This window comes from Alexandromys fortis, unplaced genomic scaffold (assembly GCF_014885135.2).
Source record: "Alexandromys fortis isolate MF-2015 unplaced genomic scaffold, M_Fortis_MF-2015_v1.1 scaffold_86, whole genome shotgun sequence".
Taxonomy (NCBI): Eukaryota; Metazoa; Chordata; class Mammalia; order Rodentia; family Cricetidae; genus Alexandromys; species Alexandromys fortis.
Window position 1 is genome coordinate 2,633,973 of NW_026067965.1, and position 19,870 is coordinate 2,653,842.

Here is a 19,870-nt window from a genome sequence, read left to right on the forward strand (position 1 = left end):
CAATGATAGCCTTTGCTGGAGAGGTTGTGGAGAAAGGGGTACACTCATCCATTGCTGGTGGGAATGCAAACTTGTGCAACCACTCTGGAAAGCAGTGTGGCGGTTTCTCAGGAAATTCGGGATCAACCTACCCCTGGACCCAGCAATACCACTCTTGGGAATATACCCAAGAGATGCCCTATCATACAACAAAAGTATATGCCCAACTATGTTCATAGCAGCGTTGTTTGTAATAGCCAGAACCTGGAAACAACCTAGATGTCCTTCAATGGAAGAATGGATGAAGAAAGTATGTTGAACATTTTAAAAAAATACTTATTAGGTGATGGGTGCAGTGTCATACGACTTTAATTCTATCACTTGGGGGCAGAGACAGGTTAACCTTTGTGAGTTTGAGCTTCATCTACAAGCAAGTAACAAGCCAGCCAGGGCTGTAACAGTGAGACCCTGTCCCAAAAATCAAACAAAGATAAACCAAAATATTATAAAACACAGAAATGTCTATTAACCATTTGTATTTCTTCTTTGGGATCTCTCTTCAGTTCTATGACCCATTTTTTGATTGAGTTATTTTCTTGGTGTTTCATTTCTTGAGTTCTTTGTATGTTCTAAATACTTAATCTTCTATCAGATACATAGCTGGCATTCTCTGGGCTGACTCTTGACTTAAATGAGAGTTTCCTTTGATAAACAAAAACTGGGGAGTTTCATGAAGTTTTAATTGTTGGTTACATGACTGTATTTCTTGAGCAATCACCGTTCTATCCTGAAAACCCTTAAAAGTGTATTCTATGTTTTTTTCTCTTGCAGCTTTTGATCTTAAGTTGAGGTTCTTGATCCGTTTGTAGTTGCTTTTGTTCTTTTAGATATATAGATTCATTTTTCCCAGTGCCATTTTTGAAGATGGTATCTTTTCTCTAGTGTGTATTTTTGGCATCTTTATCAAAAATCAGGTGGCCTTGTATCTGTGTCCTGTATTATTTTTTGTTGATCAATATGTCTTGATTACTGTGCTCTGTAGTGTGATGAGATCAGGATGATGAGAATCCTTTAGCAGCATTATTTTTTGCTCAGGCTTGTTTTTCCTCTCTAGGATCTCTTGTGATTCCACATGAACTTAAAGATTGCTCTGTTTTTGTGAAGAATGCCACTAGATTTTTTTATTGGAATTGCTGTCAATCTATAGGTTTCTTTTAGTAAGTAAGTCATTTTCACAATACTGATTTTTTTCTAGTTCATGAGCATGGGATATGGGAAAGAAATTCTTCCTCAATTTCTTTCAGAGTTTTCAGTTTTTATTTATGTGAGGTAGGGAGGAGAGAGATGACTTTTATATTCTTGATAGGTTTCTAACAGGTTTTTTGTTGTTGTTGTTACTGTTATTGTTACTTCTTTGTTTTTTAAGGCAGGGTTTAATCTGTGTAGTCCTGGCTTTCTTGGAACTCCCTTTGTAGACCAGGCTGGCCTCAAACTCACAAAGATCCACCTGCTTCTGCTTCTGAGTGCTAGGATTAAAGGTGTATGCCACCATGCGTGGCTAACAAGTTATTTTTTAAAGATTATCATGAATTAGATTATTCCCCTTTGCCTTTCCATTTTCATTAGTATCTAGGAAGACTGATGATTTTGTGTGTTAATTTTGTATGTTACCACTCTGCTGCAAGTATTTGTCAGTTCTAAGAGTTTTCTTAGGATCTCATATGGAACCTTAACATCTACAAGTGGTGCTGCTTTGACTTCCTTCTAATTTGTCCCCTTTTCCTTGTCTTCTGCTCTAGCTAAGACTGCTAGCACTGCAGTGGATGAGAACAAAGCAGTTAAACATCCTTTTCTTGTTCCTGATTTCAGTGGGCATGCCTGGGTTTTCCCCCATTTCACATAATGTTGGTTATAGGTTTGTCATATATGCTGAGCTATGTTCTTTCTACTTTTAGCTCGCTTGGTCTCTCTCTGTGTCTGTCTGTCTGTCTCTGTTTTTTGAGGCAGGGTTGCTTTGTGTAGCCCTGACTGTCCTGGACCTCACTCTGTAGATCATGCTGGTCTCAAACTCAGGTCTGCCTGCCTCTGCCTTTCCTAGTGCTCTGAGTTTCTTTGGGACTGTTAACATGAAGGGATGTTGAATATTGTCAAATTCCTTTTCTTCATCCATTGGGGTGACTAGGTGATTATTATGTAATTTATAGTATTCACTGATTAAACCATATTAGACTATCTTTAGAGTAAACCCAATCTGATATTTTCTTGAAGTCAGTTTGTACCTTTATCATATATGTATGTGTTCATTTATGTATGTATATATCACATATAATAATGGCACACATATGGAGATCAGAGGACAACTGTGTGAGTCAGTTCTCTCTCTCTACTTTGTAGGTCTTGGAAATTGAACCCGGGTCATCAGGTTTGGTGGCAGTTGCTTTTATCCATTGAGCCATCTCATTGACCCAGGTGTAGCTGGCTTAAAAGGAAAAATTTTATTTGTGTAATTAAAACATGAGTTAATTTAAAAGTACAGCCTTAGCTCGAGGGAAGGGTAGACATGGGGAACCAGAGGCTAGTGTTTGGAGTGGGGACAGCTCTAGTGTGAGTCAGTATGTACAGTGATGAGAATACAGCTTTGACACATAGACACAGGAAGCAAGCAGGATATCTACAGCCAGACAGGAATAATGTGGATGGGTGACACAGCAGCACAGCTGTATAAAGAATCCTCCAAAGGAAGGAGTCCCTCCCACAGGCCTTAGCCTAAGTACACTGAGTGTGCTGCAGAAGGCTGTCACCAGACATCCCCTGTGTTAACTAACCCCACTGTCCTAACTGCCTCAGAATCTGCCAGGACCAGTGCCAAGTTGGGATGTTTCCTACTACCTGCTTACTTTTCTGTGCAACACGGGACAGAATAAGCAAATGGAGTGCTGCCAGCCAGCCTTACAGAGGGGGAAGCAGCTTTGACCCTTCTGAGAAAGAAGACATTGGGAAAATACTGATGTGGGAGGATGGATACATTGGGAAAGAGGAAATGACAGAAGCTCAAATAACTGAATTTTGTTGGGATAGCTGGTAGAGCTCAGGGGGTCATTGAGATGGGTTCTTCATCCTGGGCAGCACCTCTGAAAAAAGCACAGCAGTTAAGGATGTCAGTGATATGCATAGCATGCGATCACCATGAGGGATCCTGAAAAGATAAATATAGCCAGGTGATGTGAACTCTTGAGTGTTGACTACTGATTGAGCAGAACAATAGTTCTATAACAGTAGCCAGGCAGTGGTAGCACTCGCCTTTAATCCCAGCACTCTGGAGGCAGAGGCAGGCGGATCTATGTGAGTTCGAGGCCAGCCTGGTTTATAAGAGCTAGTTCCAGGACAGGAACCAAAAAGCTACGGAGAAACCCTGTCTCGAAAATTTAAAAAAAAAAAAATGGTTCTGAGATTGTTCTTCTTACTGTGATTTGTCGGATACTACTTTGGAAGTGTTTCCTTTGTTTGTTCCTTTAGTTGCAAGGGAAAAAGGAAGAGCTGGGCCCTAATGTCCACTGTGGCTAATATCTATCCTATTGGTGTATAATAGATTATCCTGTTGGTAAAATAGATTATCCAGATCGCCCTCTGATAAGTGAGCTATGGGCCAGACCCTGTGAGCTGTACCTGGAACTGCCTGATAAACCATGACCCCCTCCCTCCCTTTTATCTGTGATAAGCTGTTCCAGACAATCCCAGAGCACCAGGTGTTGTTCCCCAGGGTCCAAATATACATTGTTTTTCTGATGGTTATCTCATTCCTCAGTTGTAAACACTGCTATGTCAGGGTGCTGCTCAGAGGCCACTTGGAGCACATAGATCGTATTTATTTACTTATTTATTTTTGTTAGCAGAATTCGGAAGCTTCACATTGGGCTGCAAAGCCAGGGTTTGAGCCAGCAGCTGGAGAGAGTCCAGGACTGGAGTGTTTGGGGATTTGGGGTGGAGAGCAGAGGGAGAGAGGGAGTGGCAGGAGGGCAGAACAGTACAAGCAAGCAATCCACATTGCTTTGCCTTTAGCTTTGCTATCAGCAGAGTAGACTTCAGTTGTGCTAAAGGATCACCTGGCCACGTTGCCGAGACTGGAGGGAGGGCGCTGCCTTACAACCCTGAATTAACCATATTGCACCGGACTATTCCAAGTAGCTCCCGTTCTCTTTCCCTTGGAGGCAAGTCTCCTCCCAGTCCCCTCCTGCTCCTCCCCCGTTCTGTGAGAGATGATGCGGTTCTCCATCGCTAGGCTCTGCCGACTGATGTCACTGGCAGCGGGAAGCATCAGCAGCCTGATCACATGCTACCTAGTCTGTAATGCAGATGGGATGGGGGGGGGGGAAGGGGCTATATGGCAACTATTCTTGTTTGAACGCCTGCAGAAGTACAGATGCAGCAGCTGCAGCATCCAGCCAGCTTGGATGTCTTGCCTCTGAACCTGGGGGAAACTATTACTGGTGATATTTATTGTTGATAGTGTTGAGGGGAAACAACCCTTAACTCTAGGGGTTTGTTTTGCTGTTCTTTCCAAAGCAGACTTCCAGGACTCTGAAGAAGCAGTTACAAGCAGGATGCTTTTTCCCACCTCTGCGCAAGAATCTCCCCGTGGCCTTCCAGATGCAAATGGCTTGTGCCTTGGCCTGCAGTCACTCAGTCTGACTGGCTGGGACCGACCCTGGAGCACTCAGGACTCTGACTCTTCAGGCCAGAGCAGCACACAGTCGGGTGAGTGCAAGGGAATGGGACGACTGGCTGGGGGAGGGGGGCAAATGGGGTAGTGAGCTAAGATACCAAAGCAACAGTTGTTCTGTTCCCCCTTTGCATCACTCCCCTATATACACGCTATTTTGCAAGCGATGGTAGCTGTGAGTGTTGCAAGACAGATAGATCGCTGCTGGCAAAGGCAGATGCAGCTTTTCTAACTTGCCCTGGCAAATTCCCTGGAGTTATTAGTCTACACCTGAGGTGGCCCTGACAAGGGTCTCCAAGGTTACAACCTTTTGCAGATATGATCCATCTAAGCCCCTGGTGCCCAGGCCTCTTAGAGATGATGAAGCAAAACACTTTTAGGTGGGGGAGGGGACTTAAGAGACTGATGGCTGGATGACCAGATTCTGTTCAGTGGTTTTAAAACTGGAGAGCTATATGTGACAGTTGGGTAGCCCTGAGTCATAGCAAAGATGATTATCTGAGCAATTTTATTTGAATTAATATTAGGATCGCATTAACATTAGGTTAAGAGCATCAATCCTGGAAAGGGGCTGACTAGGAAGAGGGTAGGGTAACTCCCATTTATAGAGAAGAGGAGGAGGTAGGTGGTCCTCTCCTCTCCTCCAGCCCTGCCTTGTCTGTTTGTTGAAGGTTACTAATAGATGAGGGGCCACTTCCCTTTAGGATCCTTTGTCTTCTGGGTTTCGAATTATTGAGAACGGATTACAGGGAGTTCTTGACATACCTTTGAACTACTTCTGGTGAGACCTTCCCATTGCGTGTTTATTCCCTTCTTGTGATTGTCCAGGAAGAATCGCGAACTTAAATGCTACAGTATTACTCAAGATTAATATATTTTACTTTAAATTGTGTAATAATACAAAAGTATTAGCAGCTTCTGTAGGAAAAGGGGAAATGGGGGAGTGGGGGTACCTGTAGGCACTGCCCTTGCTGCTGGCAGTGGAGCACACTAAGCTGCTGTCCTTTCGGATAACCTCCCCAGTCTAGGACCAACAGTCCTGACAGCAAGGTGCTGCTATGTTGATTTCTCTGGCCTCCACCCTATTTGATGCAGGTGTTTTTTGTTTGTTTGGGGTTTTTTTTCCCCCCTTTGGTTTTGTTTTGTTTTGTTTTTACAATGCTTTGCAGAGTCTGGAACTCTTAATATCTGTTAAACATTTTAATGCCCATTTACTTTGGTAAAATGCTTTGGAGAAGAGGAAAGTTTTTTTTTTTTTTTTTTAATTGGCTTGTGGGCAGGATCGCTTGAAGGTAGAGTTATCTTGAGTGCCACCTGTTTTTTACCTAACGCCAGCTTTTTTGGAAAGGTTGATCACTATCCTGTCTCCTAGACCAGGAAATGTGTCACCATTCAATGTCCTTTGCTTTAGAGGCCACATTACGTTTTTTTATCTGTTCTTTGAAACAAGCCTTGTCCTTTCTTTACTCCCATAGTATCTGAGCAAAAGAAGAACTCACAGGAGAGATGAGCACCTGTGTGTGGTCATCAGTGTCTGATTTGTGCTGGCATCAGATTGGGGTGTGGCCCTTCTTTGGCTCTTGTTTCTCTTAGCTACAAAGTTAGCTTCTAAAATAAAACTTCAGGCCCATAGAAATTTAGATGTGTCCATCTTGAGACTTTTAGAGCCTGCTCTAACAACTAAACAGTGAGGTGATTGCTCAGGAATGAGCTGCGCAGTGTAACTGCAGGACCTTGTCTCATGAAAGCAAGAAAAGAAGAAAAGTTGGGTCTAGGCATAATTCTCTCAGCTTTCCCACTCTCTAAAGAACCTAGTCTTACAGCTGTTGGTCTCGGGGCGGGGGGGGGGGGTTCTTCACTTTCCATCTCAGCACTTTAGTGATAAATATTACATCATTTTGTGAATCAGGGAAGGAATGCAGTCTGAACTTCTGAATTTTTGAAGATCTGAGACTGGCCCCAGTATAATGATCTGCCTGTGAGGGCAAGGTTACCATGGGTAATCTCTTGCTTTCTGGGGCTCAAAGACACACCCATCCCTCATCTCCATGCTGTGTTTTCCTTTAGGAGCTGTGATGGTAGCCTCCTTTCCCTAAGCTTTGTGCCTTCCTGGAAAGCCCATATGAGGGTGCCATCTCCTAGAGTAGGATGGAGCCCTCCCACCAACCAGCTGCAGTTCCAGATCGTGCACCCTTGCCAGTAATGCAGGAACACTCAGCCCACATTCCAGTGCCCACACTGCCTTCCCATCTGAAAGCCGACTACTCAGTTTCTTGAGGCAGGGAGGAGATAGTTCAGTAGCTTTAGGAAATCGTAGTTATACTTGAAAGCAGCTTGGTATCCTACTGTATCTGTGTGGAACCTGGGTGCAAGCTTATTGCTTAGATTCTGGTCAGTTTTACTTTCTCCAGTAAGTTTTAGCCTCAAAACTCACTGACTTTACCACTTTGAAGTATTTGACAGTGCATTGGGCAAGGTTGGAGAATAGGGCTCATGACAGAAAATCTTGAGTATAAATTCACTCAGTAGACATTAAGCACCAGCTATATGCCAGGACCTGTTTAGGGCACTGAAGCTGCATCAGTGGATAGGATAAAATCATTGTCATTAAGAATCTCTAGGGCTGATAAGTTGGCTCAGCAGGAAAGGGTGCTTGCCACAAAGCCTGACAACTGAGCTTAATCCCTGGGACCCACATCGTAGAAGAGAGCCAACTCCCAAAAGTTGTTTTCTGACCTACACACACATGTATACATGGGCACACACAGAAGAAATAAATGGAATTTGAAAGTTTTTTAAAAGAAAATTACCATGACTATCAAAGGATAAGTCCTTTAATAGAATGTCACAGTTGCAGATGCTTCCTTGGTATCCTGGGATAGGGAATGGAGTGACAAATAGCTACCTTATATTGATTTTTTTTTTTAATGCTAGCACATCACATGATTTAATGCTTGCACAGATGATGAAAAAGGCTCACAGAAGTTGCAAAATGCCCAAAGTGACCTACCTATTAGTAGGCTCAGCATCCCAAACCTAGTGTCTTTTGTTCTGAAACTCATGTTCTTCTTGTGAAACCCCTTTCTTTCTTTCTTTCTTTCTTTCTTTCTTTCTTTCTTTCTTTCTTTCTTGTTTTTTNGCCTCGAACTCACAGAGATCTGCCTGTCTCTGCCTCCCGAGTGCTGTGATTAAAGGCGTGCGCCACCACCGCCCCTTTCTTGTGAAACCCCTTTCTTGTAACAAGAACCTTACTATTGTTAGACATACAGACTTTAACCTCATGTAGTGCAGGAGCTATGTAGCCAAAGGTGACGTGCTCTCTTGATGAAATCTTTTAAGGTGAGGTTGCCCAACAGACAGTTCCCACCTGCTTAGCCACCCACTGGATTTGTCTTTCTGTCGTCCCCTATGACTCCTCTGTGCAGCAATACTCAGCAGGAGAGTGAGTGACTTTGAATCTACCTGAGGGCCTGAGAAAAGAACTCTTAATGACCACTTTGTACAGAAGCCCAGTGGGCAAGTGAGATGCTCAGCCTAAGGATGCCAGAGGACATGTCCTGTCTATTCTGATTCTCTTTTAGAAGTCTCATGGGATTAAACCTGGTCACCATCTTTAGTTTCTGTACTGTTAAGGAGCTGAATGGAATGTTCCCTGTGTTGTGTCATTTACAGACCTCCCCAATGATCCACGAGTTAGATCAGCCTGAGATGGCACAAATGTCTTTGGCATTTTTCTCTGCTCTTCCAACCTTTTTTTTTTTTTAAATATGGAACGCTTCACGAATTTGCGTGTCATCCTTGCGCAGGGGCCATGCTAATCTTCTCTGTATCGTTCCAATTTTAGTATATGTGCTGCCGAAGCGAGCACTCCCAACCTTTTTTTAACAGTGTTTATGAGGCAGCATCCAAAAATGGGTTAGGCTTCTATGTGGAAGATGGACTTCCTGGGCCCAAATCTGCTTGAGTTCTCTACAAGCAGTCTAGAACTAAGGGTACGTTAGGAAAGACTTCCAGTACACAGCTTTGTTTTAGGTTGGAAAAAATGGCTCCTGGTCTAGATTATCTGTGACTACTCTTAACCAGATAAAAAGCATTTGATGATGCCGTCCTGAACCCAGTCCCACTTCAGCTGTGAGCTTGAGCTGAAAGGTGTGTGTCTTGCTATACAGGCATCCAGTGCCAGTCCCTGCTGCTGTTGCCAGTGCTGCCATCAGATCTGGGCACCTTTACACTCTTAGAGAGTGAGGCTTCAGAAAATTCCAACAGTGACTCAGCTGAAAATCTAGGGACCTGGCATAGAGAGAAGGGTGAAAGTGGGGAAAGTTAAAATCAGTCTAAAAATATTACTGCTGATTTGGTCTCTTCTCTGAAACGGCATTAATGAGCTGGAACCTTCTGCCAGAGTGGGTTGTAAAGGGACAGTCGGGTTACTTAAGGGCATCTGACTTTGGGTCACAGTTTCCAGAAACTTGGCTCATTCTGTGGCCTAAAAGAGACCTCAAACCAGCTCAATTCAGATTCTTGCCTATTATTTACATTCGTTCTAGCCCCATTGCTTCATCAGCTGTGCATTTGCTCCATTAAAAATATAAGTGTGTTTACCTAGATTTGTCTATAACAAAATAGTAATGAACTTTGGGTAGTTTAAAGCAGATTTATTCACTTAATCAAACTGTTTTTATATTACAGATTTGTCCTTTGCCCAGTGATACAATAATGTCTTTTTGTGTATGTGCAACCTTATCCTGTAATGTCTGAGCTGTCTTTTGCAGCACCTGTCTTGCCTTCTTTAAACTTATCTACCTGAAGCAGTAGGCCTTAGCTCTCTTTGTTTCTGTTCAGTGTGAGCTTTTTGCAACATGCAGCTAGTTCTGGCCATTACTTTCCTAAAAGTATTTTATTCCTTGTCATTTTTTAAAATATTCTTTATTGTTCATGGTACTGTGTTTCTCTGCCTCTCTGATTCTTCCTCCACTCCCACACAGTGCTTTTAGAAATTAGACTCTTTGTGAAATGTCCTGTATAGTCACTTTGGCTTCCTACGTCCTTCAGTGTTAGTCTTCAGTTATGCTGTAAGAGTTTTATTTATAAGCTCCAATCTTTAAGGTAAAATTATTTCTTATGAAGCATGTTTGGGTGTAGTAAGGGGAGGAATTAGAAACTTAAAGTAAGAAACCTGTTTTTTTGTTTTGCAGTTTTCAAAGCTTTAATGTATATATGCAGATCTTACAGGCATCATGTTAAACTGCAGTTTCTGATTCAGACCTCAAGTAGTATCTAAGATGCATTTTAGTGAGTTCTTACAATGACCATAACTAAGTCTTGAGACCTCTCTTTTAGGTCCCCTGCACTTCTGGTAAGTGAGATTGCCCATCTGTGGTTAATGATCTTAAATGATTTGAACAAAAAGGAGGCGTGCCAAGGACATGAAAATAAGAAGACATGAGGTCCTGACAATGCTTTATAACGTAGCTAGTGAGTGATGCACTTCAGAAGATGGAACTTGGAGTCAGAAATATCAGACTTTGTTCTGCCACTTTATACATGTGCATTGCTAACCTCAAAACTAGTTTTCTTTGTTAAGATGGGCTAATACATTTTAGAATTTAGGCAAAGATTCATAGCTACCCAGAGTACTTCTGACATATGGTTAATTTTTCAGTACATGGAAAAGTTGCTATTAGTAAGAACTTGACTGAACTTGGTCCAGATCATAAAATAGATGACTGACCATCTCTGGAGAAAGTGGAGTTCACTAGTGTGGTATGCTGTTTTCTATTCAGATAGGCTTGTTACATAGTGGAGGATTTCTGTGTTGTTGTTTTAGACTGGGTCTCAGTGTATAGCTTTGACTGGCTTAGAGCTTGCTTGTAGATCAAACTGTCCTTGAACTCAGAGAAATCTGCCTGCCTGGGCTCCAAGGACTGGGATTAAAGGAATATGCCACCATGCCAGTCCTCATAGTAGATCTCTATAGAGGATTTCCATAGGTACAATTCCTGTTGTTGATATGTTAATTTGCAGGAGCACCAAGATACTAACAGACCATTTGTTAGCTGAGATAGATAGAATTTGTAGCTAGTGAAACATGTCAATACAAGTGAATATAAACTGGAGTGAATGAGTAGTCACTTTTAATGGCTACCATGTTGGTTTTTGGCTCTTTCCCATCCATTTAAAAAACAAAACAAAATCACTTTAGGTAAATGCATAGTTCCCATAGCCAATTCTTGTCCTTAGTGTCTCTAGATATGACCCCATTAGTCCAGTCATTCTCGTGGGCATTTTTTAAATTTATTTTATGTCATTGATGTTTTGCCTACATGTTTGTCTGTGTTGAGATGTCACATCCCCTGCAACTGGGTTACAGACAGTTGTGAGCTGCCATGTGGATGCTGGGAATTGAATCCAGGTCATCTGGGAGAGCAGTCAATGTTCTTAATTGCTGAGACTTCTCTCCAGTCTTGCCTGCCTGCCTGCCTGCCTGCCTGCCTGCCTGCCTGCCTGCCTGCCTGCCTCCCTCCCTCCCTCCCTCCCTCCCTCCCTCCCTCCCTCCCTGCCTCCCTTCCTTGGGGTGTATATTGCTTTGTGCTATATGATGATGCAATAACACAGGTCTGACCTCAAAGGAAATAGAGGTCTTTTATTTTAGAGCCCAGTATGAATGAATGACTATGGTTTGGGAATGCAGATTCAGATCACCCCAAATACATTCTCTGGTAACATTCTGATGAAATTTTTATATCATCAAAACAAAAGAAAGTCATAAGGCACCTTAAAGACACACCAGTGATAGCCAGTTGTAGTGATACATGCTTTAATATGAACACTTGTCCATCAGAGACAGGAAGATCACTAGTTTGAGGCCAGCCATATATACTTGGACAGTTCCAAGCCAGCCAGTGCTACATAGTTGAGACCCTGTCTCAAATAAATAAATTAATTAACTGGTTGAAATGCTAGGTAGACAAATTATAGCAGAGCAAAAAGTTGTCTGCTACAGACTTTAGATGTTACCTGATGACATTCTTAGCCTTTGGGGATAGTGGAAGCCAGAGGCTTTTTGCACAACCCCAAAATATTTTATGATTTATTTGTAAAAAAATAAAATTTAAAAAATATTTATTTGTGTGTGTGTGAGAGAGAGAGAGACAGAGACAGACAGACAGACACCTAATTCATTCCATTAGGATAGTTTACAGGATATGGCCACCTTAGTTTACCAGTGGTTCCATTGCTGAAGAAAATGTTTCTCCTCTATCAATTGCACATAAATCCTTAGGGAGGGGTTGATCTGAAACTTTTAAGGTACTTTTTTGCCAGGCAGCACCTAGTTATTTTCTCCCCTCACTTCCTCAGCATCATTCTTTCCTTCCTCCTTGTCTACTTGGACGTACTTCCCTGACTCAGATTCTTTCAACACCAGGAAGAACCAAGTTGTTTTTATCATCATAGTTGGCTCTTTTATGATTTTTTTTATTTTATATGTGTATTTTTCCTGCATGCATATGTGTGTATTACATCCAAGTCTGGTGTCCATAGAGGTCAGAAAAAGCTATCAGATCCCCTGGAACTGGAGTTACATATGGGTCCTAGGAACTGAACCTAGGTCTTCTTCAAACAGCCAGTGCTTAACTTCAAGTCATCTGCCCAACCCCTCTTTTTTTTTTTTTATTTGATTGTCCAGTCATTGTTGACACCCTAAGCTTGTTTTTGTAAAATGTGAAGAAGGAAGTGGCCCTCTAGGGCAACAGTTCTTAACCTCTGTGTTACAACCCCTTTGGAAATTAAACAACCATTGCACTGGGGTCACCTAGTACCATCAGAAGACACAGATATTTACCTTACAATTCATAACAGTAGCAAAATTACAATTATGAAGTAGCATCAAAACTAATCTTATGACTGGAATTACCCCAACATGAAGACCTGTATCATAAGGGATGCAGCATTAGGGAGACTGAGAACCATTGCTGTGGGGGTAATAATACCATTTCAGTAACAGAGAAGCATAGTGATCAGTAAATTTAACAATATTATTTTGCCAGGCTTTGCAAGACCAGGGAAAAAGCTTAAATTTGCGTGTCTCTTGCTAATTTGAAGCATAGACTCAGGAACTTGGATGACTTTCAGTTATTTCAGACAGGAGTTTGATAAGACAAAAGATTACTTGAAGTTTATCAAGGATTTTTTTGTGATGGTGTCAGAATCTAAGCATTTTGAGACATTTAGTTCCAGTATACAGTTAAAGTGATATAGTACAGCCGGGCAGTGGTGGCGCGCGCCTTTAATCCTAGCACTTGGGAGGCAGAGGCAGGCGGATCTCTGTGAGTTCGAGACCAGCCTGGTCTACAAGAGCTAGTTCCAGGACAGGCTCCAAAACCACAGAGAAACCCTGTCACGAAAAAACAAAAAAAAAGTGATATAGTACTTGAAAACCACTTTGAAAGGCCTAAGGTGAGAGAATGTTCCCCTGAAAAGCAAAATAATAAACTAGCTCCTTTGTGAAATTATGTTTGTCTCCCTGTGTACCATACTAAAATAAAAACAACTGACCACAGACTGGTGAGGTGTCTAAGGGTAAAGGCACTTGTCACCCAAGCCTGGTGTCCTGAAATCGATCCTTAGAATCCACATAAAGTTGGAAGGAGAGAACCAAAGTTGTTCTTAGATGTCATGGCATGTGTACCCACATGTACATCATACACACACATACACTACCATTTGTCACACACAGCATGTGTCCCCCCTCATATATCACATAATACACATACACTAGCAATAACAGTAACAATAGTAGTATTAAAAGACAATTGTATACAGAGAAAGTTCCAGGACTGCTACACAGAGAAACCCTGTTTTGAAAAACAAAAACAAAACGACTGGTATTGGTTAAGATGTGAAGGGACCTGTCACATGCTGAGGGGAATGACATTTTTAAATATAAGCATTTTTACCATTATAGAATAACAATTGGATAAATACATCCACAATATTGCTTGCATTTAGGAAACAAGAGACTTAGAATACACACACTCACTATGTCTTTTTCTAGGGTGAAAACAAAAGTCATATGTATGCCTGAGGATAGTGGGCCAGCCCGATCTCAGGATAATACTGTTTTGAATCTTGTGTGCATGTTCTGTCACAAATGACAGTTGTCTAGTACCCCCAAGTGATGCCTTGACTTTGATTCCAGACTTGCAGGGGTTTGTTCCTGCCACTTGAAGGTCTGGGAAGAAACCAGCTTTGGATGGCCTGTTTTCATTCATTCCCAGTCAGAGCTGAAGTGGGGCAGTTATACTCACTGTTTATTGAGCACTTCTGTTATTTGGGTTCATCTTGAGAGATAGATGGTGTGGTGGTTTGAGTGAGATAGCCCCAGAAGTCTCTGGTACTTGAATTGGTTTGAATACCCTAATTTGGCTGCTTGAGGAGGATTAGGATGTGCAACCTTGCTGGAAGAAGTATGCCACTTGGGGGCTGGGCTTTGAGGTTTCAGAAGACTTCACTCCATTTAGCTTTCTCTATTGCTTGTGGCTTGAGAGTCGGCTGCTGCTCTAGTTGTCTGCTGCTTGTTGTCTCTACTCTGTCATCTAAAACATGTTGTCTTTATTCTTCAGATAAGTAAAAAGTCAAATTAAAACTTCTCTCTTCCTATTGATGAGTCCAAACTTCATAGTGAAGCCCTTTTATTTTTTGTCCTTGTGGATAAAGGATGTATTTCTTTCTGGTCCCTCATTACTTTTCCTTCCTTTATCTTTTTCTCCTCTCTTTTTCCTTCCCTCCCTCCTTCCCTCACTCCCTTCCTTCCCTCCCTCCCTTCCTTCCTCACCCCCTTCCTTCCTCCCCTCCCTCCCTCTCTCCCTCCCCTCCTCTCCCCTCCCTCCCTCCCTTCCTTTATTATTTTTTTTTTTGAGGCCATATCCCAGGCTGTCCTGGAGCTCTCAGGTGTGCTGTGCCACATCAGGCTTTTGTTTTGTTTTATTTTATTTTATTTTATTTTATTTTTTGATGTTAGGTATTTGTTTATTGTGTTGGGAATTTTTGCTGAGCACTTTTCATCTGCTGTCTGACTATTGAACCCGGGGAGCACTGTTGTGAAATAGTTGGTATTTCACCCAAGATGCCAGTAGAAGAAAGAACCCTCCAGGTGAGCTTCTCATGGTTAACAACCATCTGAAGGGAGTTTCAGACCAGGGTTTTCATACCAGGTTTGTTTCCTCAGATAGTGGACTTTGTAATCATTTTGCTTCCATCCTAAATACTTGAAATTTGCGGCTGCATAGAAAATTTGTACATGTTATAAGTTCTCAGAAGAGAACTTCTCAGATGGGACATGCTAATGTTTGCTATATTAGTCTATGGTGGGTTACATGTAATTCTGTGTTTTAGCACAATGCCACTAGAAAAGGTGGGACTCTAAAAAACACACTCTAGCCAGTAAAGGAATATGATTTTGACTTCTTAAGTTGTACTACAGGTGTATCGTCATTAACAGCAGCTGTACCCAGGTCCCCAATGACAAAGTCTCAGGTGATAGTACTGCTCCTTAAGCCTGGTGTCAGAGAGAGAACAGTTTTGCTGCTACTTTAGCAGCAGGAGCTCTGGAGTTCCGTCATCCTGTAATTTCTAATTAGAACTGGGTGGCCAGGCCTCCCAAACCATCAGTTATTTGTACATTATGGTCTGTGTTTCTGAAATGGTCTCAGCAGTTGATCCTGCCTTGGGTGACTATGGGAGAAAAGGAAAGGGCTCTTGTCTGGAAATAAAATTAAGAGGTCATGAGCATTCCTTTTTTTCTTTTCTCTCTTTGTCTTTTTTGGTTTTTTATTTTTATTTATTTATTTTTTTTTTGTCATCCTAGTATTAAGCATGCTCCAAAATCCACTGGGAAATGTCCTAGGAAAAACCCCCTTGAGCTTCCTGTCTCTGGATCCCCTTGGGTCTGACTTGGACAAGTTCCCAGCACCCTCAGTTAGAGGATCTCGCCTGGACACCCGGCCCATCCTGGACTCCCGTTCTAGCAGCCCCTCTGACTCAGACACGAGTGGCTTCAGCTCTGGATCAGATCATCTCTCAGATTTGATTGTATGTAACATGCTCAGGAATGGGGGGTGTGTGGAGGTGGAGTTGTTTGTGTGTCCTAGGGGGAAAGATGCTGCAGTGTCTGTCTAGAGCTTGAAACAGTACCCGTCCACCAGGATGCATGCGAGCGAGAAGATCATCAGGCACCCTCTTTATAGCCATTCATCCTTAGCAAATTCAAGGGCACTTTGAATGTCCGTGAACAATACATTTTAGGCCTTGTTACTCCAAGAGCTATTAGAGAACAGCTGTAAACAAGAACATCTTGGCAGTGTTTTATTTCTTAAATACATGAATGTTTCCTTTTTAGGTTTTAAACGATATTCCTAATATACCTCTGTGTATAATATCCCAAATTTTATAAGTGGTATTTTAATAAATGATCTTAATTCACAATTAGTAGTGAACACTGGAATTTTAAACAGAATTTGACTTGAGCTCCTGTACTTGTACACTGATCCATGCCAACTCAGTCTGAAACTTTCATCAAATTTATATCTCCCGTGTTCCTTACCTACAGCCATGTGTGATATGTGTAGTCTCCATGCTAATTAGTCAGAACATGGATTAGAGTGGGTGGGGAGGATGGTATAATGGCATTTATAGACGAGCATAGACAGTATAGTTAGACGGCAGAAGTAATTACATGTGAGTCTTCAAGGGGGAAGAGGCAATGAGACAACTTTCTGAAATAAGATCCAACTTTTAAGGTGCCATCTCAACCTTTTCTGTCACCAAATGCTCTAAGCAAAATTTCTCATCTTCTTATCTCTGGTTTCCCATCCATGGCTTTTAGATCCCACCCTATCTTCTTTTTGCACTGTCCTGGACTACGAACAATGGCATTAGTATTCCCATTGCCTCCTCATGTAATCTGTCCAGACTAGCTTCTAGGAAGACAGCTTCAGTCAGCTCCTTTACCTCCCTGTAAGATCGGTTCACATGAGGTGCTTGTTCTGTTTCATTACGTAGATAGTGCTCATCTTGGGAATTTACCTCATGACTGACAAATACAATTTTTTTTTCAGATACCCACCTAAGAATTAATTTGGAAAGAGACAAAGCTAACACAAAAGAGGAAATAAAATAGTTTTTGTATTTACAGAAAATATTCTGTCAACAAATTTTAATATATTCTTTGACACTTAGAATTTCACGATTTAGTATAAATATATAGTATAACATGTTCAAATAAATACATTTCTAATAGAGCATAGAGCCAGAGCCATCAGAGAAAAAGTTGTTTAACCATAGGGAACTGGATCAGTAGGCTGTTGTTGTCTCCTGAATAAAATGTGATAAATTCATTAAAATTGTTATGAGAACTCTCTGGCAAGAAAAAAAGTCTATGTGGAGAAATGGAATTTATTTTAGTTATATTATAGTCTATAACTAATCTTAAAAATGGATAGGAAGACATATACTAAGTTATAAATGTTAAATACTTCTAAGATTTTGTTATATGATTATTACTTTATAACAAAACTGTCTTTTAAAACTCGTGTCTTCCTTTTTCCTCCTCTAGTCAAGCCTTCGCATTTCCCCTCCTCTGCCCTTCCTTTCTATGACGGGGAATGGTCCCAGAGACCCTCTAAAGATGGGAGTTGGGTCCAGAATGGACCAAGAACAAGCTGCTCTTGCTGCAGTTACTCCCTCTCCAACCAGTGCTTCAAAAAGATGGCCAGGAGCTTCTGTGTGGCCATCCTGGGACCTTCTCGAAGCTCCTAAAGACCCTTTCAGCATAGAGAGAGAAGCTAGATTACACCGGCAGGCTGCAGGTGAGTGCAGCTTGATTCTGGGTAGACTGAGGCCTGAGGCCTCATTTTAGAGACAATTGACCTTTGCTTACACAATAGTGAACTCTTCTGGAGGAGGGTTTGTTAGTGTGGTAAGGTTTTCAGGTCTGTATAAACTATGTACTTTGTAGAATAAAGGACAACCTTGAGACTGAGTTGAAAGAGGCAGATAGCCTGGCACACAGAAAATGGCTGGCTCCACCTCCTACTGTGAGCATCTGTGAAAATTGGCTGTGCCCTACCCTTGCTTTTGATTGTTGCATGAGAAAGGTAAAGTCTTAAAAATGATGCCTACAGTTTTGTCTGCCTTTTCTGTTTCTAATTCAGAGTCTCACGGCAGTCACAATTCATTTGCTGGCTTTCTACCCTGATATTTTCTGATTACATTCAGGCTATTAGCCTCTAAGGTATGGGATGTTACCAGATGCTCTGATAATCTGATCTTATCTCTTTGAAATTCTTTAGTTTTTATCATTTAAGTGATAAGTGAAGGTTGGAGAGAAGGCTCAGTGCATAAAGAGTCCTGCCTTCTCTTCAGAGAACCTGGGTTCAGTTCCCACCACCTACACGGCACCTAACAACTGTTTGTAGCTCTAGTTCCAGGGGTCCAAAACCCTCTTCTGACCTCTGCAGGTCTCAGGTGTGCTCAGAGCACACAGACATGCATGCAAGCAAGATACCTATGTACATAATACAAAAATAAATTAGAGTTTTTGTTGTTTTTTTGTTTTTGTTTTGTTTTTTTGAGACGGGGTTTCTCTGTGTAGCCCTGGCTGTCCTGAAACTCACTCTGTAGACCAGGCTGCCCTTGAACTCATGATCCTCCTGCCTCTGCCACCTTCAGCAAATCCTACCAGCAGGCACCACCACAACTGGAAAATTAAATTTTTATTTTATTGGTTTGTTTAGTTTGGGTTTTCAAAGACAGGCTTTCTCTGTGTAGCTCTGGCTGTCCCGGACTTGCTTTGTAGACCACGCTGGCATCAAACTCAGACAGTCTCTGCCTCATGAGTGCTAGGAGTAAAGGCATGCGCCACCACTGCCTGGCAAGATGCATAATGTTAAGTGTGCATTAAATCTGTTTTTCACATTACCTCTGAGCTTGGGAATAAATGAGCTACTTACATCATTAACTGCTAGTGTTTTGGGGTTTTCCACTCATATCATGGTTCTGAGGTACCTGACTGAATGACCATCCCTATCTCATTCTCCCCTAATGGTGTTTGTCTGTTTGGTGGTTCTGATAGCTCATGTTCGTGCTTACTATGTAGCCATTGTATGGTGTGCTTTCTGGAGGCTTCTCGGTTTTGCATGAAATATTGCTAGCATTGCCCCATTCCTTTTGTGTGTTTTGCTTTGCTTTATTTTTTGTTTTGTTTTTCTTTTCGAGACAGGGTTTCTCTTTGTTGCTTTGGAGCCTGTCCTGGAACTAGCTCTTATAGACCAGGCTGGCCTCGAACTCGCAGAGATCCGCCTGCCTCTGCCTCCCGAAGTGCTGTGACTAAAGGTGTTCATCGCCACCACCTGGCCACAGTGCCCCATTTCTTGTCACAGTAACACATCAGTCTTGTACATGTTGGGTAATGGCCTGGTATCCAGGAGGGAATAATGGCTCATCTCCTTGAATGTGTTCCTCAGTGCTGAAGGAGAAGGGTAATACGATGAAGAGTAACCAGTCCTCACCTAGATCACCTTCCTATGTGAAAGGCCTGAACTAATTGCCAAGAGCAGACTTCTGGAAGTTATAGGACAGGCCAGTCTTAAGAGAGTTCCAAACATACACAACAGAAAGGGCCTCTTGGCATAAGTAGGAAGCTGAGGGTTTGGACAGAAATCCATCATCGTACAGTGTAGGCAGCAGGGAAGCTCAGTGCCCACTTAAGTGCTTTGCGTGGGTTTATGGGGCATGGTAATGTTCTTACTCTGTTGAGTTGTGTTTTCTACTGACAGTGTCCTGACTTCTGTGGTCCAGAGACAAGATAGGGAAGTGTAGAGTTTTTACCTTGGAGAAGACAGAAACTTAAAGAGAATTGCACATAAAATTGTTCTGTCTACTTTTTTTTAAAAAAAACTATTTATAAATCTACTTAGTATATAAACAATAGCAAGATAAAACTGATTTGTTGCTAGTTTATCGGTTATATAGTTGAAATTGTTTACATTGTGATCATTTTTACCCTGCACTTCTGCTATTCCTTTCAGTTATTTTGCAAGCAAAGCTGCTGAGGTAGGATTATCAGACTTACTTTAAATAGCTGAGAGAGTTTTCTGTCTTTCAGAATAACCA

General features: G+C 41.8%; 1 protein-coding gene and 1 non-coding gene across 10 annotated transcripts in view; one reads left to right on the plus strand and one right to left on the minus strand.

Moving 5' to 3' along the window:
• Nucleotides 1–19,870, plus strand: part of Cpeb1 (cytoplasmic polyadenylation element binding protein 1) — an 81,701-nt gene that overhangs the window by 50,933 nt on the left and 10,898 nt on the right. For 6 of the 9 annotated variants that reach the window (XM_050154128.1, XM_050154129.1, XM_050154132.1 and 3 more), the window contains exons 3-5: nt 4,543–4,734; nt 15,567–15,790; nt 17,313–17,565. In XM_050154128.1, coding sequence (XP_050010085.1) covers nt 4,581–4,734; nt 15,567–15,790; nt 17,313–17,565 — 631 coding nt within the window. In that variant the 5' untranslated portion in view covers nt 4,543–4,580. The remainder of the gene's footprint in view (nt 1–4,542; nt 4,735–15,566; nt 15,791–17,312; nt 17,566–19,870) is intronic. The other 3 variants (XM_050154131.1, XM_050154130.1, XM_050154125.1) reach the window with 1 other exon arrangement.
• LOC126508740 (U6 spliceosomal RNA) lies at nt 8,461–8,567 on the minus strand. The gene has a single exon (XR_007593953.1). It is a non-coding gene; the product is annotated as a U6 spliceosomal RNA (small nuclear RNA).